This window comes from Podarcis liolepis (assembly GCF_965112155.1).
Source record: "Podarcis liolepis genome assembly, chromosome: 3".
NCBI lineage: Eukaryota > Metazoa > Chordata > Lepidosauria > Squamata > Lacertidae > Podarcis > Podarcis liolepis.
In genome coordinates, this window is record NC_139557.1 from 68,246,845 (window position 1) to 68,272,623 (window position 25,779).

Here is a 25,779-nt window from a genome sequence, read left to right on the forward strand (position 1 = left end):
ATGTGGGTTTCTTTTGACTAATTGTCTACCAGTAACAGTGTATGTTAGCAAATATTGCAGCTTGGGTGAATCAGAATGGAATAATCACAGTTTCTGGCGTTCAAAGGCATTATTCATGCAGGAACTATTTATAAGAAAAGTGGAGATGAGAGAGAGAGAGAGGGAGAGAGAGAATGAAACAGCAGATATCTTGTTTCAACAAGCTGGGAGAGAACAATAAACTAAATGGCTCAGCTTTTAGAGGTGGAGTTAACTTATAAAGAGAGCTATAAGCAAGTACTGGCTAGATTGCTAGATAAATATGGACTTCTTATTGGCTCTTTTTTACGTTTCTCCTCATGCACTCCTACCCTGATATTTTACCAACTGAGAGAATCTATATACTACCCTTTTCTTGTTTTTTTCTTCTTATTTGTTTTGTTTCCTATTTCATGCATAATTAATTAAAACCTTAAAATAATAATAATGTGGCAACTTATGAGCTCCATACATTGCACAAAGACTTTTCCTCCTTTTCCACAGACATCTGTCCTGTTGCCATGGGGCAACTCATCCATAACGTGACCATTTTAGTCACAATAAGAGCAAAATGCTAAATAAAGACCAAATATCATTGTTTTTGTGTCATTCATTGCAGACATGGTTGCTGATGAAAACTTTCAGACCAGTCATTCAATATGGTGACTACTGTTAAAACAATGTGACAATAATGCTATTCTGCAAAAGCTGGTTTCATTTGCAGAAGTGATAATTACTATTATCATGTCCTAAATAAGGCAGTACGACAATCCCAACTTAAAAATAATAATAGTAATAATTTTATGCCACCCATTTGACTGGGTTGCCCCAGCCATTCTGGGTGGCTGCCAATGAAGTATTAAAATCACAGCAAAACATCAACTTAAAAACTTACATGAATTATGTGAGCAATGGAAGGTACTGGGAAAGAAGGAGCTGTAAGTGTGTGGTAAGGTCTTCCTACCTGTAGTATAGATTGCTGCCTGCTCAGAGCCTGTTCTAAGGATGATAAATTCTGGTTCAGAGAGACTTGACCATACTGGAGAGCTGCTGCTGCAGAAGAGTCCACCTGTTGCTTCAGCTGTTCCCCCAGTTCATGCAGGACAAACAGAGAATCCTGCACAGTCTTCATGCCTTTAAGCAAGTCCTGCAGAGATTGTGATACTTAAAAACAGCATACAAGTAGCTTCTGAGGGGTGATTTTTCATAGTGCAAAGTATTATCGAACTTAGAATATGTTGACATTGACCTCAACATAATAAAACAATATACATTAAACTGTTACAGCTGTGTTAGCTCTCCTGGAAGAAAATGGTATTGACCATCTTGGCTGTGAGTCCTAGGGACCTGCTCCTTGCCTTGCAGGCAAGCATTCATGTATTCATACATACATAAAGGTAAAGGTACCCCTGCCCGTATGGGCCAGTCTTGACAGACTCTAGGGTTGTGCGCTCATCTCACTCTATAGGCCGGGAGCCAGCGCTGTCCGCAGACACTTCCGGGTCACGTGGCCAGCGTGACAAGCTGCATCTAGCGAGCCAGTGCAGCACACGGAACGCCGTTTACCTTCCCTCTGGTAAGCGGTCCCTATATCTACTTGCACCCGGGGGTGCTTTCGAACTGCTAGGTTGGCAGGCGCTGGGACCGAATGACGGGAGCGCACCCCGCTGCGGGGATTCGAACCGCCGACCATGCGGTCGGCAAGTCCTAGGCGCTGAGGTTTTACCCACAGCGCCACCCGCGTCCCCTACATACATACATACATACATACATACATACATTTATATGCCACCTTTATCTTCCAAGGAGCTCAAGGTGGTATACATGGTTCTCCTCCTCCCCATTTCACCACCACAACAACCCTATGAAGTAGGTTATGCTATGGCTGGCCCAAGTTCACCCAGTGAGCTTCATGGCTGCATGGGGATTTGAAAACCTATTCACTGGATGGTGCAGCCATCATTAACAGGGAAGGCAATAACACAGTCCCAGGACTATGAAGATGTAGCAATCAAAAGGATCTGGGTTCAGGGGTAAGGTGGCAATAAGCAACCTTATCTCAACCTCCCAATTTGCTATTTGGGGGAATACCTTAGGGTCTCAGGGCAAATTTGGTGTGGGGAAATGTTTTGGAAAAGCTGATCTCGTTGGTCTATGAGTGGCAATGGTCTGAATGGAGGATCAGGGACTGGAGCCTGGGAGAAGAATGAGTATGGTAAAGGTGTATTGGAAGAGAAGGGAAACACTTCATCTGTTCCCTTGTCAGTATTCAGCTAGTTTTTAAGACTCCTTGCGTATTTAACATTAGGGACCTTGCTGCAGTTTAAAAGTGTGGACTAATGGCACAGCCTTCAGTTTACTGAACTTACGTTGCAATCATGAATCCAAGCAGTAATTTCATCATCAGCAATGTCCTTGCTAGCTGCAGCCTTCAGAAGTTCATTTGTTCGGTCCTCATACTGCTGAACTGTGGAGCAGCACTGTGTGTAATAGTTTTTGTACTTTTGCCAGAGCTGAAGCAGACCCTTACTGGAATGCAGATGCTCTGCAATTTCTTCTAGAAGGTTGTTCCACCTAGTGATTATAACCAATGGATTGTGAGATAGAGGAGCTCACAGAGAGAAAACAAAATAGACTATGGAAGAACTTTTGAGTACATCTTCATCTTGGGTTTCAAAACTTCTGCATGAATCAGATGGCAATTTGGCTATTTCTCACAAAAACAATTTGAAAAAAGGAACACCAAGTATGTTGACTAATGGACTTTGAAGCCAATCTTCATAACTCTATGATGACCTTTGTTTTGTTCCAGAAAAAAGTAATTTAAAAAAGAGACATGTAGGGGTGTGGGTGTTAAAGAAACCCTTCATTTGAAAACTACATGTGGAGAAAAGAACAAAAAACATCATGTAGAATGAAGTGGTAGGCTAAGGAGGTATAATTCTGGACACCATATTGCAGATAGAAGGACCTGTGAATGTTTACTCACATTCAAAAGACAAACATGTAGTAAACTAGCAGATCAGAATTAAAATCTGACCACAATCTTCTCCCATGGGGTACTCTAACTCACACGACTTCCAAGGGGGTTTATTAGAAATGTGTGTGTGTTTGAAACCATAACTTAACTGGATTTGGGTGTCTACTTTGCTTTGAAGCTTCTTGTTTATACCGGAACTATTTAACGTTTCAAATGGTATCAGAAAAATATTTTTGTTTTGCCTGTTTTATACAGATGACTTGAACAGCCTAGAGTTATACTGGCTCAGAGAGAAACGGGTTTTCCTTACAGAGCTGGGAGGATTAAGGTAAAACTATTTGAGGAACCTGCAAGCTTGTTTTGCCCCTCCCACCTTCAGATACCTATTTGGGATTACGTTTATAAAATACGTTTGCTTTCTTACCTCAAGTTCATTTCTTTCAAAGTGTTGTTAAGTACTTCTGTGACAGGTGGGTGGCATTCTTTCAATAACTGATTGGTCACTGATCCAAATTTCTGTAAGCTATGGTCTTGCTTTTCCAATTCATCCTGCAAGTTCTTTAAAAAGGGGGAGAGAGATTAAAGTGGAAAGAAATGTGCAATTGCAACTAGGAAGGAAGACATGGAATAATAAATCACTATGTTATTTATTCACAGGCAGGAGTTACCCATTCGAATTCCAGTTGACGTGACTCCAGAGAGACTACGTCGGAAGAAGAGGAGTAGGCCTCTGTAGAGACCTCCAGTGCCACTGCTGTCAGACAGTTGAACAGCCTGAAACACATTGCCTGCCCACAACAGCCTCACACACTCCACCTCAATCCTAGACTTTCCCACTTCTCCCCAGGAGCAAAGGTGGCATTGGGCCTAGCAACAAGTCCAGAGCCAATGAGGATGCTGTTCCCAAGCAGTCAGAGGAATTCACCACAAGGTCTACTCAGGAGGAGAAGCACAGGAGCATATGTACAGTGGGACCCAGCAGATAACCAGAAAGGGGTAGGAGCCACATAAGAGGATATAAACCTCCCAGTGTCTTGTGGGTTGCCTATCAAGTCCACAGCCGCATAGCCAAGCCCAGCTTGCTCCAGCTCTGAGTTCCCAGGTTGTCTTTCTCCAACCTGGTTTGCCCTCCTCCCAGGTATGGGGAGCTGATGATGGATTCCCCTATGCATCTGATTATAGGTATGTCTGACTTCACCTTTTATGGATCCCCCTTTTATTTACTTTTTACCTACTGAACTTCCAGCACCAACTGAAGATTTTTTTATTATTATTCCAGCAGGCATTTTAATTGCAGTTTGATTTTAAAGTTTTACATTTTCTTTTCAGAGTCACACCTGGCAACCTGTTAGCAGGAACTAAAATGATGCTAGGAAAGAAATGTAGAAATCCTAAAGCACCACTGAATGAAGAACACTGTAGAACAGGTTTGCCATGTTTTAAGCGCAGTTTTAAAAGCCTTCAATTGGCAATAATTTGCTTCCCTGCAAAGTTTGGAAATTTCCCCGACTTTCCTAAATACACTAAAGGCTTGGATGCTCATGTCCTTACCTGGAGGTTATCAACTTGAACCTTCACTGCTTCCAGGGAACCTGTAAGGAGATGAAAGCGAGATAGCGAGTATCTGGCTTCCATCAGGTAACTATTCAGTTCTTCATAAGCTGCTTTATAAGAGTTCCACTGATCAAGGACAGACTGCAGCAATATTTTCAGCTGGCCAACCTGACAGAAAAAGAAACAGAACCAAACAATAAATAAAAAAGGAAAGTATAAATGCCATTTGCTGCCGGTTTAAATCATTCTGAAGACAAGGTTACTATTTCAGATTTTATTATTTTCTCTGGTCTAATATTGACACACACACACACCCGTCCCCTGCAGCCGCCAGCACCACCTATCATGCTGATATGGAGCAGATTTTCAGGGGGCAGAGGGGTCTGCAGTGGGGAGGAAGAATTGCCAAGGGTCACCTCTTCCTCATCATGGAAAATCTGGATCCAACCAATAGCCTATGTATTCTTTAGTGTTGTAAGATGAGTTGCAATCCAAACAGAGTAAAATGTTTAAAAAGCTCTACATATATTCTACACAAGTGAATCAAATTCCTTGGCTAAACTGCAGCAACACATGCACAAATTCCAACTGGCTGCTCTTTGAGCTAAAATTCCCCTCTTCATAAATGCAGCCATACTTGCTTACCATGTGGTCCAAATTTGCCCAAGAATGGTTTAGTTTCTGAAGTGTGTTCATGACAACAACTGAAACTTCTTCTTTTTTATTCTGTATCAAGGAAAGGCCACACTGTTCCACTTTCTCAACTTCCTTTTCCTTAGCTTTTATTTGCTGTTCAAGTTCCTGAAAGAAATACAAATGACCATGGTTTTGTTTTAGGTTTTCAACTTTCTCAAATGTCGAAAGCATTAACAGTTCCCGATAAACAGTGAAAGATCTGGTGGAGAATTTGCACAGCTCTCTAATGCAACAGATTCGCCATAAATAATGATTCACATATTGCCATTTCAATTCTTTTTAATTAAAACAATAGGCTGTATCAAATGCTGTATGGACTTACCTTTCCACTCCTCCTCCCCACACCTCCCAAATCCACTCCAGAGAGTCTCCTAACCCACTGGAGTTACAGGGAAGAGGAAAGAAACAGTAAGTTCCATCATACAAGTGGAACAGTAGCACTGGATACCACCCTGTGTTTATTCAGAATCATCACATTCTGAATGCGATTCTGAATGTCACTTAATTAGATTGCACATGGCCCATAACTAGAAATCACAAGAAGACTTCTGCATAGTCTTTCGTAAGGTTGTATATTACCTATATTTGCTGTTAAAATATAAAGTTACAATTAAATAAAATTACAATTGCAACATTTTTGACAAGTTGTTCCAGTTCTGTTTTCTCAGTATAAAACACTTTTTTTTCTATTTCCTGGCAGACCAATGCTTCACTCTTCATTTTGGAATGGTTTAATGGTTAACATATTCTCTTTTAGATTTACACTGAGGTCTACAACAAAATGTTCAAATAAATAAATAAAATTTAAACTGGCCTGAGATCAAAGGAAAGAAAAATGCACCAAATGCCAAAAATACTGGAAGAGAAATACTTTCATCTTTCCAATCTCATAACTCAATTAAAGTGTCATGCTTGCTTCTGATTTACTGCAGACATTTTCCTAAACTATTTGAGGAAAAATTGAATGCGATCTATCAGCAGTTAATATAGGAATTGCAATATTTGCATTACATTGCTCTAAGAATGGGTCTAAGAGTAGACCCATTAAAATCAGAAGACTTAAGGCTAACTTATGCTGATTGAGTTCAATGAATTTACTCTGAGTATAACTAAGTTGAATATCACTCATGTCTAAAGACTTAGAAAAATGGTTCCTTTGGGTTTTTAGCAGACAAATTCCTGCCAAAATATGGCCTGGTTTGTGTGACACGCTAAGCCAAGCTGTGGCTTAGGAAGCTTGCAGCTAGTTTGCTCCTCTTGTCCTTTTTGCTACCATGCCACTTTAAGCCAAGTTAAAGTTTGGCTTACTATGCCATCTGAATCATGACTCATGGTTAAGCTCTCTCCTCACTAAACCAAGTACAAACCTTGGTTTGTGGATATCTCTATCGCGCACTGTCACATAAAGACAATAAATTGGATGAGGTTCTAGATGTTTACCACAAAACATCTGGGTGCTAAATTATACTTTGTGGTTATTGCATTGTGTAGCAAAATAAGGATGCGGCCATAGAAAGTTAGGCACATCTAAATTTAGAACATAGGAGCAGCTTAACGTAAGGCCCACTTAGTCCACCATCCTGCTCCTACTTTGGCCAACCAGATGCGCAGTACTGTGCTGAATTTTCCTGTGGTCCATGAAAGTTGTCATTTGCAGAGAGACTGGGAAATGTTTGCAAACTCCACTCTTGAATGTGTTTTTGGCACCTATCTGCAGCCATGGCTTAGAAGGTATAAGGAAACACAATGTCATTGCCCAGAGAGTGGGCCGAAGTTTTCAATGGACATCCCACTGCAAGTATTGTAGTGTGAAAAAAAGAAAGAAAACAAATACATCCGCATTGAAATGCGGATCCAAATTCAACAGCGCAATCCACCCAGCCTGTTTCAAGCAAGCATTAATGTAGTGTCACAATTTTATTTATTTACCACCTCAAGTCAAAAACAAATTCTTAGTGATTGTGATTGGTCAAAGGCTTACTTATACAGGATGACAAGCAACCTACTAGGTTAAAATAATCATCATGATCATGTTAAACAATGAAAAAAGGTATCACCCCTCATTTTTTGATAGGTGCCGTTTTGATAATTAAGGTAGACCAACATGATCTGAAATGTTATATTTTAAAAACAAATTTGCTATTTGTCAGGACAAAATTTCTTTAAAAAGACTCAAGACTAGGTTTTCTGTTCATCTAGGCTACCAGATGACCAAAAATATACCCCCCCACAAATGTTTCCCTTCATTTCAAAAATCAAAGAGAATAATTGAAATTCCTGAATACCACCCTGTTCCTGATACTGTGATGTAAGCTATTTGCCAGCCACTTAAAATAGAAATATCTTAATGCTTTAATAGAAAATCTGGTCCTTGAGAGAATTGTTTAGTTTTCAAAGTATAGAAAACATTCACCTCAGTCTAGTGGCACATATGCGAAGTTCCGGAAAGGTCTACAGGATTCAGGGTGGTCTTGAATTTAGGTCAGAGCTAAATAATGGGACAGCTTATCAACATAAGAGAGTGATCCAGACAATCTACTGCCATATTGAATTACACCGACAGAGCCAAGCTAAGATCTGGAATCTAGGTCAGAGCTAAGGAATGAAATATCTTTATCAACATTAAGGGGGTGATTCCAATGATCTACTGCCATATTGAGTTATAGCTAGAAAGTGAAAACAGAACAAATACGTCACAGCTTATGCCTGAGACACAATAGAGACATGGCCACATAAAATTGAGGGATGGAAAGGAGCAAGGGGTGTCAGGGCCAAGCAACACCCAGCCTGCTGAAAGTAGTGATGGGCCTGATGGAGGCCAGTAAACTGAAGATGAATCCTGGCTAGGCAGAGGTGCTGTGAATGGGTGGTTGCCATGTTTGGGAATTAGGTATCTGGAAGAGGTTTCAACCTCCTCCTTTCAATGCAAAGGGAACAGGTTCTTAGTCTGGGACTGCTTTTGGATTCCAACCTGGATTCTAAACACAGCTGTTCCTGGACCAGGATAGCCTGGCTTCAGCTGACCATGTCCTAGTGACATCAGGCCAGGATTACTGTAATGTCTTCCAGGTGTGTTTTCCCTTGAAGACAGCCCAGAAACTGCAGCTAGTGCATAATGCAGCTACCCGGTAGATCCAATGGGCCAATGTACCACAGGTTCTGAAAGCACTACACTGGCTGCCAGTTACTGGGTCAAATTCAATACAATAGTACCAGCATACAAATTTCTAGATGGCTTGGCACCCAAATACCTAAAATAATGCTTCCTCAAATATTTGCAAGGGAAGCTCTGTTGGCGATACTGCCCAGCTGGCATTGACCTGTAAGACAGAGCCTTCTCAGCAGTGGTTGCCTGTTTGTGGAATATCCTCCCTGGTGAGGCACCCGTCTCCCTCATTACTAACAGTCAGGAGAAACTTTAAAACAGTCCTGTTTACAGAGGCATTTGGTGGCTGAAAAATACTGTTCTTGGCAACCCTGCAATTATTAGCTGTGAGACTACATGACTCTTTAAATGCTTGTGTTTTATTTTTAATTTTATTGTATATGACCATTTTTGTGTTTGCTACCCTGGTCTCCTTTGAGAGAAAGGTTAGGACAGAAATGCAGTAATTTAACAACCACCACCACAGCAGCAATACCTGACAGTCTTTCAAGGCATTCTGGACTGAAGCCTGATCTCCAATTTTCTGTTGTTCCTTCAGTCTCTTCTCCTGAGTTTCAAACCACATCTTCAGGGATTGAACACTGTCTTCATATTCTATCCAAGATTCCAGAAAACCTTCTAACAACTGAATCTGAAAAAGATATGCAGATATTTTAAATAATGTACTTCACAGAGTTGAGGTAACCACTTCTTTCAGTGGAAAGTACTTCTGTATTAGTTCAAGCTTTCTTAGAACATAGCATTGTTCCGAGAGCATCGTAGGGCAGCGAACTTCAGGGCAGTCAAGTTACTTTAATAAACAGTAACAGTAAGAAAAAGACTTGTCTGCGTCTTACATAAGGTCAAATTCTTAGAATTTAGGTTGGAATGCATTTTCACCTCCCCCCCCCCACCACAAAGAACCCTGCTATGAAAATTGCTGGGACAAATACTTTGGTCCAGTACTAGCTCTCACACATAAATAATGGAATTCAGATATGTCTTTCCCTCTGATTAATAAGCAGTTTATGCTCTTGCCATTCTCTGTAAATTTGATGGGCTTATTTCCTTACCTTTTCTGTTATCAGGCCTTGCAGGACCTGCCAACGCCTATTCATTACTCCAAGTTGTTCTGCAAAATCAGTCTTGTCACTGCGTTTACTCTCCACATCCTGACTAATCTGAAGTACTGATTGGTTAACAAAGTCTACAGTTAACTGCTTACAGTTGACATCAATCTTGAAACCCTAGTGAAAAAGCGAAAGAATGGAAGCTATCAGACATTGCTTTACAGAAAGAAGAAATGAATGCTAGTAATATCATGCTTTGCCAAAACCCCATAAAAATATATAGTTCTAAGTAATGTATTTTGGAAGGCTAATAATAGAGACAGAGTCACTATGACCCCAAACAGCGAAAGCAATTGTTAAGATACTGGCCTGGTTGGCTCCTCATGTTAAACCATAGTTTAACTATGGTGCTCCTGGTCACAACAGGAGCAAAAAAATGCAAGCTTGTTATGCTGACTGAGCCCAGGCTTGTGGTTTGCCAAACAAACACTGCTCATTTGCATTTAATTAAACATTAGCTGTGGCTGAACATGATGTGCAAACACAGTCATTGAATTTTGGGACAGATTGAAAACCCACCACTGAAAATAAAAAAAAAATATCTGGGTAGCAGACAACTAACTTGTTCTGTCAGCACAAGGATTTATGCTTACGCAATGGAAATTCCTCTCCTGTCCCCACAAACATCCTGTGCCTTCTACAAATGTGCTCTGGAGGGTAGCGAACCTCTGGAGCAGATTAGGGACTGCTTGTGTGGGAGGGGGGAAGGTGTCATTGTGCAAGTGTAAATCCTTGCGCTGACAGAACAAGTTAGTTGCATGCTGCCCTCTGTGTGCTGATTTTCAAAAGCAGGCCCTATTACAGAGGCCCGGGAAGTAGTACAAGACTCTGCAGACACTGCATTTAATTTTCATGTAGGAAAAAATAATTTTGTTTCAAACGAGTCTAATATTGGATCTGGTATACTAAAACCAGTAATGTCTATACAAAAACTGATTTTAGTACCACTGGAAGTGTTTAGAATTGATAAAGCCATGTTATTTGGAAAGACAAAAGTTGTTATTTTAATTCAGTCATTCACATCCTAACTCATAGGTATACTAAAATTTTGTTATCTTATCTTTGGGCTGATCTTCCTACTTTCCAAGTCTCCTGTACCACTTACCTTATATTTCTGAAGATAGTCTTGAATAACTTTGTGTCCTACTACATTTTTAAAGTTTTCCTCATCCTCAGAAATGACATTTTCCATCAATGAAATCCAACTCATGACTTCCACGATGGCATGACGAGAAGGAAGCTTGTCCATTTGGAGCTGCAAGAAATAAAAAAAATACATAGTTATGAAACCCAAATAATAAAATCCATGAAAGAATGGCTCATTCTAGAAATATGCGATAAAACATTATTTTTATTATGTTCTATGACACATGTAGACATGTGTAACAAATATCTAAGTTTTTAACAAAATTATTTGGCATACCGAAAGAAATAGGGTAATCCCGCTTGACAGATTTGTAGTTTAGATAGGTTATCACCTTTTGAATATTTTGAAACTTGGCAACATCTTTATTGAAATCTGGTGCCTATTACTGAATGCATTATACAAATGAGACTTTGTCAGTTATAATAGTGCTGGGGTTTTCCCCCTGAATCTTTTGCTTCTGCAAGCGTACTGAACTTTTCTGCTTCAGGCTGTGATCCAAAGCATATTTATTTGGAAATGTCCTATGGAAATCAATGTAACTTTCTTACAAGTAAATACGCCAGAATCCTCACAGCATGGGGAGTTCATCAAAGATGTCAGCCAATTTGTGGAGTGGCTTTCATGGCTGAGGACAAAGTAGGATCTTCTTGCAGGATCCTGGGGGGCGGGGCTGGCCTCTTATGCAGCTGGTGAAATCTTGGGGTGGGGCAGTGACTGATTTCAGCAGGTCTTTTCCAAATAAATATGCTTTGGATCACTGCCTGTGGCAAAAAAGTCAGTACACTTCTAGCAACAGAAGATTCAGAAGAAACGGCACCACCTGACAGACCCAGAGATTTAGTATAAAGGTCATACTTATTATATAATAGTATGACCTGCAGTAAATTCAACCAGATTATGAAAGTGATGGCAGGTGGACTCTGGGCAAGACAGGTAGGGCTGCTTCCCTATGTTTCTCTGAGCATGTTCACTCTAGCAGGCCTACATTCCCCAAAATTCTTCATCCTTAGCTAGGGGGATGAGGGGGATGATCTTGTCCAACATTCGTCAAGGCCCCAAAGAGCAACCTATGAAGCCAGTCAGCAATGGAAGTTGTTTGGAAAGTTCTCTTTCCTCAAGGATGCTTCAGGGTACTTATTCTCATTCTTAAAATCCACTTACCTGCCCACGATAAATGTCAATCAAACAAAAATAGCAGCAAGTCAAAAAATAAAACCACACCTCTAACAGCCAATTGGAATTCCAGACAGTAGGGAGTAGGCAAAGAAAGGGAGTCCAACACGCTAATCAAATACAACCTCACAAAATTCCCACTCAGTTAAACTGCCCCTCAAAGGGGACTAGCTGCTTTCTAACCAGATCTCCCTCCCCCAATGCCAGCACACCAGAAATTTTTTTAGCGTCAATGCAAGCATTTAAGGATGGTCAAACCCAAAGCAACCTTCCTATAGCAATTGTGGGCTGCTGTTTCTAGCCCAAGTAATCACAAAATCTCCCAGACAGAACCCAACATGGTTCATGGACCCAACAAGGGATTTGCAAACAGTCACATATATTGAGCTGTGCTGAGGGGCAAGGCATAGCAATAAGTTCAACAGAGGCATTTGCATAGCAGGCTTTATAAGGTAGCGGTACTGAATGAAAGCAGTGTTAATGCATATGCAATTTTGTTGAGGGTATGATTTATATACCTATAAATCCACTTACTGAAACATCACTCTAATAACATCTGGAAACCTCACTGATTTCAGTTAGCCATACTTTCACATAAATGTGCCCTGGATCACTTGCAAACATAATGAATTCAGATGTAATGCTGAGCATCTGCCATACCTGATGCAGTTTTTCTTGCACTATAGGAATCTGTGTGAGTAGCTCTGTCCACTGGTTGTCAATCTGGGACAATCCTGCCCTCAAAGCTGCAGTATCCACTTTCTTCAGTCGCAGGAGTTGGTTTCCAGTACTCAGAACAGTGGATTTCTGTGATGACTTGGCATCAACTTCTTTAGAAAATTCCTGGAAAGATTGGCATTTGGTATAACTAGTCGACATAAACATGCTTAGCAGCAAAAATGTTGCCAATCTGCACTATGTGTGAAAATAACTTTAAATGCATTGTGTCCCAGGTGAACTCATGAATGTCATTCAAGGGGGGGAGTGGGAATGGTCACAGGTGAAGATAATGTGGTAATATATGGCCCATATACTGGATGATGTTTTCCCCAGCTTGCTTGCTACGGAAACCAATAAGAAGTTGAAAGGCTTGGGCCCACCACAGCATAGCATTAATGCACTTTCCCACAAGGCCCATTATAAGCTGCAGATCCTGCCCAATGCCCTCCCACCACCAAAAAGGGGGAACTGAAAACCTCACAACCCCCAGACCAATGGTGGTTGTGAGGAAAATTCCTTTCCAGGTCTGTTAATCAGTGACCAATTTCTGTCCACAGCAAGAACAATTTTAACAGTGTGTGGTGGGTGGAGGAGTCTGCAACGGCAATGCAGAAGTCACAGCCCAGGCTTGAACCTACAGTAACTTTTCCCTCTGGTCCATGCCGTAGGCCCCACCTCCACAGAGTCTACCAAGGTTTTTTGACTGGCTCCCTGGATGAGCCAAGCCAGCATCTAGTGTGGTGGTGCTAAATGGGGAAGTCAGCCTACTTATAAAGGCGCACCAAACTGGGAGCACCTCAGGGACCTGACATGTAATGGCAGCAAGTCAAGAATGATTTTTTTCACTGCAAAAACTACAAAAGTATAATAAGGTAGTAAGAATTCCAGAGCAGTAAGTCTCTTTAGCTTGTGAGGAAGGTAGCAGCTTTGCTCAAACAGTCTTTTAACTACATTGTTCTTTGATTAAGTAGAAAAACTAATCAAAACAATACATTGTAAAGTGGGGTCTTGGTTAGGGTGGTGTTATGATAGCAGGATCTCCTGAAACACACAGCTGGCAAGGATACTTATTGCATCTTACCAAAAATGCATTCAAGTGATCTCTGACTGATTCCAGTTCTTGAGGGACTGTAACCGATTGCTGGGTCCAGAACTCCAGACGATCCATTGCTGACTGGAGCCAATGAATCAGCTCAGCTGACTCACTTTGATATCTATTGGGCGGACAAAGGACAGACACATTTCACACCTTACTTCAAATATTGGGCAACCCTGAACTTTCATGAGTTAAGATCCTCCCCCAATTCCCTGACAAAATCTTTCTCCTTATATCACCAAAATTGATGTACAGGCCATAACAGATTTACGCACATCCAAAACATCACTAAAAAGGCGAAACGCTTTATGGAACGTAACCTCCGCACAAAACGAGGATTGCCTGTATTAACTTGAAACATGATTGAATATTCCTGGGATAGCTCAGTTGGTGGAGCGTGAGACTCTTAATCTCAGGGTGATGGTATCAAATCTCACGCTGGGCAAAAGATTCCTGCTTTGCATGGAATTGGACCAGATGACCCCTGTGGTCCCTTCCAACTCTACAATTCTATTATATTTTACAAGTTACTTTTTCATTTAAAACTATGTAATTATGCACACACAGCTGCTTAAATACATGTACAGTGGTGCCCCGCAAGACGAATGCCTCGCAAGACGGAAAACCCGCTAGACAAAAGGGTTTTCCGTTTTTGAGCTGCTTCGCAAGATGAAGTTCCCTATGGGCTTGCTTCGCAAGACGAAAATGTCTTGCGAGTGTTCCAATTTTTTTTTGCTTCCCCCCTTTTTCTAAGCCGCTAAGCCACTAATAGCCTTTTAGCCGCTAAGCCTTTAATAGCCGCTAATCTGCTAAACCGCTAATAGCGCTAATCCGCTCCGCTAGATGAAGAGACTCGCGGAACGGATTATTTTCGTCTTGCGAGGCACCACTGTACTTCTTTACATAAGAAGTACACTTTTCTTAGTATACCTTAGTGTCTACTGTTTCCTGATGTCTTCAACTTGGTTGCAACTCACGATACTCACATTCGACTTTGGGAATGTATTTTAAAAGCATATAAGACATCCCCAGAGTATGTGATTTGTGGAACTCTAGACTTAAAATAAAAAAATTCCTTCCAGTAGCACCTTAAAGACCAACTAAGTTAGTTCTTGGTATGAGCTTTCGTGTGCATGCACACTTCTTCAGATACACTGAAACAGAAGTTGCCAGATCCTTCTATGGCTACCTATCTACTACTAGACTTAAAAGCTACTTCTAGGTTTATTAGCATACAGAATGCAGAATACAAGCTGTTATGGTGATGCAATATTCCAAAATACGTGATAGTGGGACTGTACATATGTAAATAATCAGCCACAAAAGTTCACAGCAGGAACTTGCACCGGAGATACATATATGCATTTTTTTTTTTAAAAAAAGTTTATAACAAATATTTTACTAGATCAAATTTGAAGAAAACTGTATTGGAGATGGAGAGAATTTATAATTAAGTCTGCTTTCGCCTGTTCAAAAGATTGATTTCCTAGGAACTTTTACAAAGTTTTACACTAAAAAACAAACAAACTTTAAAGGCAAGATTTGATTGCTGGAATGCAAAATGGTAAAGCAGTTAAGTCCCCCTTGTTCAATGTTGTATTATTTTATTGTATGTTGTATTATTTTATTGTTGTTAGCCGCCCTGAGCCTGGCTTCGGCTGGGGAGGGCGGGATATAAATAAAATTTATTATTTATTATTATTATGTGATTAACACTACCTTGTCCAGTGTTTAAGTATAGTTTCCAGTCTATGCAGTTCTTTGGTGACCTTGCTGGTATTATTTAACCATTGCTCCCCTAGTTGGTTTAGCTGAGTTTCCAATTCTGAACAGGTGACGGAGAACAGAAGTCTTTTCCCATCATCCAGTATTTGGTAAAGCTTGGGCTGGTATTCAGCAAGGCTAGATTTCAGATGCTGTCATGGCAATGAGAGAAAAGAGGCATTATCAACAACATTTTTCCCCAGCAGGTCCCGCAGTGGGTTATGACAACTGAAAATCAAAATAGAAAACAATTGAAACAGATTGTAATCACAGGAATAGGGTAAGCTCTGAAAACACACATCTGAAGCATCAAAGGCCAAAGCACAGAGGTGCGTCTTCAGCATTCACAGGAAAGAAGCCAGTTGCACCACTGTGGGAAGGCAATTTCACAACTTAGGGGCTACTACAAAGAATGCCCTCTCCTAGGTCACCCCCACCCACAAACTACCAAGAGGACCCCCTCCACTCCATGTTGATCTTCCCAGCCTCTTCCTCTTCAAATTCATTATGAAACCTAGCAAATACTTCCGTGGTAATTAAATCTTTGGCAGTTTTTACATGTTACAAAAGGATACCAACAAAGCTGAACATTGGAAGATTTAGGACTAATGGAAGTAATTCTTCACACAGCACACAGTCAAACTGTGAATCTCGCTCCTCCAGGAGGCAGTGATGGCCACCAACTTGGATGGCTTTAAAAGAGGATTAGACAAATTCATGGAGGAGAAGGCTTTCAATGGCTACTAGCCAATGGGTATGCTCTGTCTCCACGTCTTCCAAATTCCAGTTGCTGGAAACCATGGGATTGGGAATTGCTCTTGTGCTCATCTTCTGCTCCCTGGTTTCCCACAGGCATCTGGCTGGCCACTGTGAAAGCAGGGTGCTGGAGCGGATGGGCCACTGGCCTGATTCAGCAGGCTAGTCTTATGTTTGCATGTCTTTTGCATATCTATCGTGTAATGTAAAAACTAAATTGTCCAGAATGTGCATTTGATTTTAAAACAATTCTCTTTCACTCCCTGTTCTCCAATAACATAATTTAGATATGCACACAAATATTATACGAGACGCAAATAATGTACACAGTCTTAGTGTCATGTGTGGTAGCAATCATCGCAACGTGTGGCTGGAAGACACACTGGGCTGGATCCTCAGTGGGAATGGGCAGAGGAAGACCCCCCCACTCCATGTTGTGTGTGTGGGGGAGGACCAGCGGGGGGTTACTGGATGTGGTTCATGCTGCAGGTGGAACGTAATACTGGTCATTCCCAACTACGTATCAAATAGCAGGCGGACTGGTTGATCACTGGATGCATGCCCAATGCCAATGCAAAACCTGCTCTTACATGTAATCAATAAAGTTTTGTCTTAATTTGAACGCAACATAGAATAGAAACTTCAGTCATGCAAACAGCAATCACCTGAGATAAAGCAATAGATGCTTTGTATTTTTTTAAAAAATAAAAATCAATATTTAAACTGTGGAAACCATCAAAATCACCTGGTAAAGTGCAATCCGATCTGCAAGCCTCTCCTCAGATTCCTCTACCAGACCCACACTAGGAATGCTAGTTTCAACCGTCTCCAGCTGCCGTGTAAGATCCTGATAATCTTTTTGCAGATGTGTCCAAGTCTATAAAGGACATGCACATGTTAAAAGCTGAACCAGTGCCTTGGTGATTTCCAAACGCATTATCTAAAGAATAGTACAATTCTCATTTGGATGCTAAACCATTGTTTAGTGCAACACCACAGAGACAAATCTTCTCCCAGACTCACTCTCTTCACTTCCTTCCGTATGGCTGAGGAAGATTTTGCTTTCCTTCAACAATTTTACAGCTAACTATGATAAGCACTCATAGACTGCATTTGCATTACTATAACCCAGCTTATTAAGCTCCTTGGCTCCTTCTTTGCTCCTCTCTTTGCACAAACATTGGGGGGGGGGGGGACCGACCAGGAAGCCGTTGTTAACCATAGCTTCCTGTTATGTGCAAACTAGGAACTACTGAGTGAAATGCACTTGAAATATCCACATTTTAAGGCAAGGGAAAAAAAGGAAGTTCTTACCTCTAAAATATATTCTAGCTCAACACCCCTCTTGTGAGCCTGTTTTAACACAGCAGAGGCTTGTGCCATCAGATCTCCATGGAACTGAGTTTCCTTCACAAGAGCAAAGCTGCTAATCTTCCTGAAAAGTGTTTCCGTCAGAATTACGTGTGACTCCAGTCCCTGGAAATATTCCTGAAAAATGATACACCCCATCCAAGTATTATTATTTGTATCCAGCTAGACTAAACAGTATGTTCCTATGCACGTTTACACAGATATAAGTACTATTGGACTCCATATTACTTACTCCCAGGTAAGTGCATAAAGGGCAGCAGCATATATTCATTATTTTTAATAAATTATACTAATGTGCTGCAAACTTTAGATTTACCTAGATGTTTAAACCATGGGCTGTCCACACAGATTAGCCATCATTTCTTTTTAGTGCAACTTCTAGCAGAACAGATGCTGGTGCAGGATTTGTGCATAATTTTGTATGTGCAGAAATTAACCCTTGCTTTATAAACTAGCATTTTGTATTTATATTATTTCCTTTACAAGTATGCTAGTGATCAGTTATAGGTTTCCCACAGACATTTGGTTGGCCACTGTGAGAACTGGTTGATGAACTAGATGAGCCTTCAGAGTGATTCACCAGAGCTCTTCTTGTGTGCTTATGGTCAACCTCCTGAAATGCAGGAAAGCCTTTTCAACAGCATCCCTCCAGGTGGTCAATACATTTCGGCTCCTACTATTGCAACAATATAACATGGCAATATATAAAGTATCAGAAAACAGAATCTATCATTTTTTACCACTATTTTCAAATGATTCCATGTGTCATTAAATCATAACAGATCTCTTTCCAGAAATGAAGAACAGAAAAATTAAAGGCAACTACAACAACAGAATGACACTAATGGAAAAACAAGATATTAGCAATAAATTAAATCTAAGAATTACATATTTTTACCTTGTGCTTGTCCAGAAGAATTTGGACTTCCTCTTTAGAGGAAACTATCATTTTCTGGTCAACTGACATCTTTTCTTTGCCAGTTTCAATTAGGTCAGCCAAATCCTGCAACGCTTGCTCATACTGACCCTTAAGTGCCAGATTTTGGTTTAGCCCACTGCGCCGGGATCCTATGACCATTATCAACTCATCATACATATCCTGACATAGGAGAAAAGAGGCATAAATGTTCTGCCTTAGAGTCACAGAGAAAACTCATGCAAATATTAAACACTGCAGATCAGGTCAATCCATTTTGCCAGTATTGGTTATCTGGGTCAAAAATCTATAAGGAATATATTTCATTTACTTATTTCAAGTATTTATATTCCATCTTTTACTAAGATTTCGGGGTGGGTTACAAAAATTCTAAAAGTAAAATAACAACAAATTAGATTTCTTGGAGACTAAATTTAAAATGCTGTATTGCAGATGTAGTCAATGTGGTACACCCCCATCATCTCTGAACATTGGTCACCAAGTTGGGGCTGACCGGAGTTGTAGTCCAACAACATTTGGAGTGCACCATATTAGCTCTCTTGCCACAGAGGCATCCCTGCCCTCGGTCTCGGTTGTAGATGTTGTTCTGGGAATTCTGACTGCACTGCACTGGGGAGAGTTGTGTCCTGTTTTTTTCCTGGGTGCCTTATAATGAATTCAGCGAACTCATAAAAAATATTCTAATGTAGTCATTGACCTGGGAATTAACTTGTCTGAAAAGCCAAATGAGCTTTAAAAAATACAACCAACCATCAAAATTTTGACTGATTTCAACAGTGTGTTCTATATGAAAACCATGGGCAGAGGCCACAGTTCAGTGATAGAGCACTATTTGCATGCAGAATATTATGATTTCATTTCCTATCACCTCTAGTTAAAACTTATTGGGAGTCATATATGGGAAAGTGCTCTGCCTGAGACTCTTGGGAGTAATTTGCAGTCAGTGTTGGCAATACAAGGTTAAGTGGCCATTATTTCTTGTGTCAGGCACTCTTTATATTCTACTGCCACTGGCTTTCTGCCATTCAGTGACTGCAAAATATATTTGTTCATTGATGAAGAGAGACAACTAAACCCTCACAGAATATGATCTAATGTTATTATGCAGCAGGTAAAGAATTTGCATGATCTGAAACAGAAAATCAGAAGATGTTGAAAAATGGAATCCATGGGCTCCAACTCTGTAGGGCTTAGGTGTCTTCAGCCCCTCCCCCCCCAAGTCTGTTGGGATGGGGTTGAGCCCCCACAATCTTGAAGGGCTGGGCCTCACAAAGGTAGCAGACCATGGCAGGCCTTGTGGCAGCGGGCCTCACAGTGGCTTCCTCCCAACGCGCATCACGTGTGATGTCATGTGTGCGCGATGGCCCCTCCCAATGTTGGGCGCAACTCGGCGCCTCTGCTGGGATCATATGTATATATGCTATGATTTATGTTAATATTACCTATAAATAATAATAACTTGTTACTTACAAATAATTTAGTACTAACCATTTTTCAAGAACAATGTTATCAAGTTCTTAATAACAGGTTATGTACCTGAAGTTTTGTTAGCTCTTGCATGGAAGATTGGTCAATCTGCAGTTTATCCCCACGTTTCTTTAACTCACTGATTGCTGCATCTAATTCTTTCAGTCCATCTTCTGCTTGTTGAATAGCCTATATAAGAAAGAATTATAACACTGAACCTCCAGCGTCACAACAACAGTGATGCATGATGTCAGAGACAGCAACTCAACAAATGTGTTAAGGCTGTCCAGCAAAGTTTTTTACTTTTAGGTTAGATAATATATATTTCCCCTCTCCATGGTTAGTAACAGAAAGAGGGTAGTACCTGCATTTGTTCTGTTTCAGGACGTTCGATTGCTTCAGCTAGTTTCTGCAGGGCTATATACTTGTTATCAGCCAGTGATGTGAACATCAGTTTCAGGTCATTCTGTCAGTGAAGAAAATTTTATGTGAGATTTTCAAAATGGTAGAATGTTAGCCAGTGCTTTTTTTTCTAAAAAAATGTTTAGGGGTACTCTCATTTTCCTACTCATATTGAAATACTGCACCTCAATGAGGCCAAACTCAGATTCACAAAAAATTTAGGGGTATATGTACCCCTGCGTCGTCGTCCCCGAAAAAAAGCACTGGTGTTAGCCATAATTTGGAGTGATCCAATGTCAGTCTCTTTCATTTGTAATGTGAGGCAGTTAGCTTGCAGCCTCTACTACTCAAACTCTTTCAGCAGGAGGCCAGTCCACTGTCCCTCAGACCTTGTGGGGGGGGGCAGACTATATTTTGAAAAAATAATAATGAACAAATTCCTATGCTCCCCAAATAACCCAGAGATGCATTTTAAATAAAAGGACACATTCTACTCATGTAAAAACACACTGATTCCCAGACCGTCCGCGGGCCAGACTGAGAAGGCGATTAGGTTGGATCCAGCCCCAAGGCCTTAGTTTGCCTACCTATGTTCTACATTGTTCAAATACACTGATGCTACAGTTGAGAAATGGGTTATCACATGAGCAGTCACAGAATCACAGAACTGTAGAGTTGGAAGCAACCACAAAGGTAATTTATTCCAACCTAACCCTCTGCAATGCTGGACTCTTTTCCCCAATGTGGCCTTTATCCTCAACCAGCAATATTTTTCTCTCACTCTTTTTCCTTCCTTTGTTTGTTTATTGAACACTGATCATGATAAATGATGCCTTTTTTATCTGTTTTATTATTCGTTATTTGTTGACATATGTGCTGATTGCATATTCTCAAAACCATTTTTATATATCTTATATGCATTCTATTTAGCCCAAGGAAAAGTTCTCCGGAACTCAAAAGCTAACTCACTGCTTTGTGATCTTTCGTTGTTCCTATGATGTTCCTGTTCAGAAAAAAATATCTGAAAGGGGAAAAAAATCATTAAGAAGTTAAGGGAAACTTTACCTGAAAACTCAGAATATGCTGAAGTCTCTCTTTCATCTGATGACATCTTTGGTTTACCAGTGTCTCCATTAATATTAGTCTCCTTAACAAACAATCCAAGGTGTCTTCTATAACATCTCGATTGTCAGCATTGTCAGGAAATATGTGAGAAAACAAATTCTTGTTCTTATCCATTTTTTCTGTCATCTCCTTGATATCTTTAGCCAGAGCCTGGAATATATGTGAATAAAACCAAAAAACACTTGAAAATATACTCTCCCAAATATTAGACCAATCATTATGAAGATGATGATGAAAGAGAGAATATAATACCAAAGTATTATATTCCTATTTCTTCAAAACTTGTTCCATGATAGGTTAAGATCATATAAGCAAAATGTAGGTATCTTCATTCAGTACACAGTTAACCAGATCCAGTAATTTCAGCTATGTAGGGCAGTTCTCAGGCTGTAATCTAATGCACACTTATCTGGGAGCGAATCCTGCTGAAAATAGTGGACTTACTTCTGAATAATCATGCTTATAATTGCACTTAATGTGTAGGCAGGAACACCACTGCATATGCAGATTCCATTTATGTACAAAAGTCTCACTATTCATATTAGTGAAAGAATCCCTGCACAGATTGCTTCACCCTAGATACACATGTAGAGTTCTGTATAAATGCTCCATTGTATTCTCCTTTCCAAGATGTCTGTTGATTTCTGAAATATTACAGCATATGGCTAGAATAAATATACAGCAACAGAATTTTTCTGATAATGAAAATCCTCTGTCTTATTGAGCACCTACAGAGTCACTGTCAGTCTAAGGCTGTGTGCACAATTACTGGCTTAAAATACAGCTAGATCATTCTATTTCTCAATTTGGACCATAGCTGCTTTGGGGGGAAATGGATAAAAATGCAGTATTTCAGAAGAAACAACAGAAGAGATACAGGATTGATATGGATTGTGGTTAATGTCATGTGTACGCCACTTCCCAAACCAGCAGAGGGAGTGCCCTGAATGCAGAATAAATGGGAATGTGTACATAGCCTAAAGTAGGAAACAGAAATACTTTTGTTTACAACATTCCATGTTGGCACCTCTGCCCCACCCCCACCCCCAAATTGGATTTCCTGTTGCCTCTTATGTGCACATATTCACACTTCTTTTGATGTATGTATGTACTGCAGTAGTTTTGGTGTATGAATGTAAGCATGGTTTTGCAATTGGGCAAATGTTCTAATCCCTTCTTGTGTACACTCCAGAAAGAAGAAGAGCAGCACTATCTCTCAATACCACCCCTCCTCCGGACGTACATAGCAGTAATGTACATAAATGGTGGGTGACATAGATGTGAAACATAGAGACACCATTGGTAGAGGTGAACACTTCTTCGAGAGAACAATTTTGTCTCTACTGAACTATGACAGACTTGCCAAATGCAACCTATTTTATTTATCTCTTAAAACCAGTGAGGCACACTAAGAATGACACCCACTGCTACATAACTCAACTTTTCCACTTGCGTATTCTCCACCACCATGGGGGCACACAGGTTGGATCTAACGGCACTTGAGGTGTCTTTACCTGTGATTTTTTTAGCAGCTCAGCAGAGGAGCAAATGAACCTTGCACTTGCTCTTCTACCTATCAATATCACATTTAAAACTGTAGGCATAAGCTGTATAGTCTTATGTTTCAATAAATAAAAAAGTACAACATTAAGCTGGCACTTTTTTCTTGATGAAGGCCTCCCCACTTCCTCGGTTCTAAGTCTAGCTCCAACGTTAATGCATCTTTCTTACTGTTGTGATGGATGGGAACTTCTCAGTGTTCCACTACTGGAGGAAATTCATTATGCAGTGGCAGAAGATAAAACCTTTCCCATAGTGGTACCTCTAATGTGGCTGGAGCCATCACTATTTATGTTTCATCACCAGGTAAAAAAACATATCTCTTCAACCAAGCCTTTATAGGGAACAACCCCAGATTAGTGTATACGATGACATAGTATATTTTATCTGGTATTTTAAGTCATTGAATTGGTTTTATTGCTTGTCTTTTAATTGGGTTTTGTTATGTTTTGTGCCCTGGGATCATTAATTAATGAAAAGTGAGAGAGATATTTAAATAATAATAAAATGAAGATGGCAATTTTAGGACCACTTACTTCCTGGTTATAAAGACAAGCTTCTGTCACTTCGGGCAACAGGGCTGTGGCAACAAACAAGTGCTCTTCAACACCATCTAGCCAGGAAGAGGTGGCTGAAACACCACGGTACAACTTCTGCTCAAAGTGCAGGCTCTCCTTCTCCACACCTCCAGGCTGAATAAGGCACCACAAAAGAGAGAGGCAGGTCCATTAGTACAGTAGTATATATTGAACTTCACAAAAAAAGTGAACATAATCAAATATCCTACCTGGGAAGAAGCGTCTTCAAAAGCCTCATTCAAACCAACCAATAAAGATGCAGCTGATGGTTTATCTTGAGATTGCCCTTCTTGTTTGTACATTGGCATGCCAGATATAAGTCGGTTTGGCCTGCTGTAGAGCTGCGAAGGAAGGAAAAGGTAATGATTACAATTTTCAGACGTGACAAAAATTTAAATGAATATAATGATTTTATTCTCCTTATTCAGTTAGTAGGGCTTTGATTTCAAGTGTTCCTTTTTTCAATTTACATTCTGAGAAAAAGACATTACTGGGTTGTAGATTTTACCATTTTCTTTTTCGGTAAAGAGTGCTGAAAACAACAGTTTTGAAAGAAAACCTACCGGCTGCTCTTGTTCTTGTTCCAGAGCATTCTGCAGCAGCCTGTGCTTAATGCTGAATTCTTGATGGAGGCTTTCCCACTTCATTTTCATTTGATCTTCAGCTGACGGTTTTTCTCCCTCTAAACCTAGTTCCTCTGTTAATACATCAGGCTTCCTGTTGATGGAAAAGACAAATATGAATTAGCAATACTGAAACAGCAATATTTCTGGAATGACTGTTACTCTACTGTACTCTCCTCATCAAAATACTGTTCACAGCTGATATGAAGGGTCAGTCATGAAAGTTAATGTAAACCACTGAGATTATGCAAGTTAAAAGTGGACGCAAGTGAAGGTGACTTGCACCCAGTGACTGTGTATGAAGTCCTGCCTGGCTGTGATGCTGCTGGCCACCTCCTACACTTCCAGAACACTTTAATTGGGCTGTTTTAAGGATTTCATAGAAATCTGAAGTACTCATAGTATTTATGCACTAAAACTAGGAAGCCTCATCACTTCTGAAATCAGTAACATTTGAGATTGAAGGGTATGATTTTTGAGGCACTGCATTAAGGAAGCATTTAATTCTTTACAAATGTAACCCTTCCAAAGTTTTTAAAATTAGATACAACAAATATTAATTAAATTTATATTACGTATAAGAATAAACTTTAGGTACCTTTCATAAGAAATCTGCAAGTCGTGCATTATGAGTTAGTATGTCTCTTTTTAACAAAGCCTTGTGCTGGCAGGCTTTGTTTGATCCTCTGCTTATCTTACTTGGATATATATATATATATATATGCAGGTTTTGGTGTCTTCGGGTGTCTTCCCGTGTAAGAGTTGACACCCGAAGACACCAAAACCTGCATTCCTGTACCCGTGAAAATCTACGAAAGCATATATATATATATATATATATATATGAATGATGTTTAGACTAATTAGATAAAAACAACAATATGCTGTTATGATCTAGCCAGCAGTTGTCAAAATCTTGAATAAATTCTGAGAATCTTATTTTAAATGTAAGCTGTTTTTCAGATTTCATTTACAATAAAACACAAACAACACATGAAGTTATGAGCGCACACTGGCATGATCAATCAATACAAAACTATTGGACAAGAATAAAATGCATCAAGCCACACCTAAGATGAGAGTTTTCTGAAGTAGATTGCTGTGTTAGAATTTCCTCTCCACGACTTGCCACGGAGCGAAGTAGGTTCTTCTGCTCTGCTAGCTCTTTCTCTAGCTCCTAAAAAGAATCAAGCACAATTGGCTGAACAGCATCCTGTTTACTATTTAAGAATACTAAATACAGTACAACTGCTAGAATACATCTTAGGCATACAGGAAAATGAAAATAACCAAGATTTCAGATAAGACTGGCCATAGTTATAATGCTTCCTTGCATCTTCTTTCCTCCACAGACAAAGGGCTATCCTTAAATTGAGCTGAAACTTAAATTGAGCTTAAACAATCACAGAAGGGTCAAAGTGCATGTGATGGGAGCAACCAGTGAACACAACTCCCAAAGACCACAAGGGGTCACAGTTCCCTTCATGAAGGGGTGTCGTGTTATTACAAGTGGTACCTCGGGTTACATACATTTCAG

General features: G+C 40.1%; 1 protein-coding gene across 20 annotated transcripts in view; it reads right to left on the reverse strand.

Moving 5' to 3' along the window:
- The window catches only part of SYNE1 (spectrin repeat containing nuclear envelope protein 1), a 273,458-nt gene that overhangs the window by 60,062 nt on the left and 187,617 nt on the right, over positions 1 to 25,779 (reverse strand). For all 20 annotated transcript variants that reach the window (XM_083496328.1, XM_083496315.1, XM_083496320.1 and 17 more), the window contains 21 exons: positions 25,313 to 25,419; positions 24,183 to 24,336; positions 23,829 to 23,960; positions 23,578 to 23,733; positions 21,422 to 21,631; positions 20,319 to 20,420; positions 20,024 to 20,143; positions 18,449 to 18,649; positions 17,494 to 17,667; positions 16,925 to 17,056; positions 15,379 to 15,575; positions 13,645 to 13,777; positions 12,504 to 12,686; positions 10,629 to 10,778; positions 9,467 to 9,640; positions 8,890 to 9,045; positions 5,198 to 5,353; positions 4,550 to 4,720; positions 3,423 to 3,556; positions 2,388 to 2,592; positions 983 to 1,165 (listed from right to left, as the gene is read on the reverse strand). In XM_083496328.1, the coding sequence (XP_083352454.1) occupies positions 983 to 1,165; positions 2,388 to 2,592; positions 3,423 to 3,556; positions 4,550 to 4,720; positions 5,198 to 5,353; positions 8,890 to 9,045; positions 9,467 to 9,640; positions 10,629 to 10,778; positions 12,504 to 12,686; positions 13,645 to 13,777; positions 15,379 to 15,575; positions 16,925 to 17,056; positions 17,494 to 17,667; positions 18,449 to 18,649; positions 20,024 to 20,143; positions 20,319 to 20,420; positions 21,422 to 21,631; positions 23,578 to 23,733; positions 23,829 to 23,960; positions 24,183 to 24,336; positions 25,313 to 25,419 (3,330 nt within the window). The remainder of the gene's footprint in view (positions 1 to 982; positions 1,166 to 2,387; positions 2,593 to 3,422; positions 3,557 to 4,549; positions 4,721 to 5,197; positions 5,354 to 8,889; positions 9,046 to 9,466; positions 9,641 to 10,628; positions 10,779 to 12,503; positions 12,687 to 13,644; positions 13,778 to 15,378; positions 15,576 to 16,924; positions 17,057 to 17,493; positions 17,668 to 18,448; positions 18,650 to 20,023; positions 20,144 to 20,318; positions 20,421 to 21,421; positions 21,632 to 23,577; positions 23,734 to 23,828; positions 23,961 to 24,182; positions 24,337 to 25,312; positions 25,420 to 25,779) is intronic.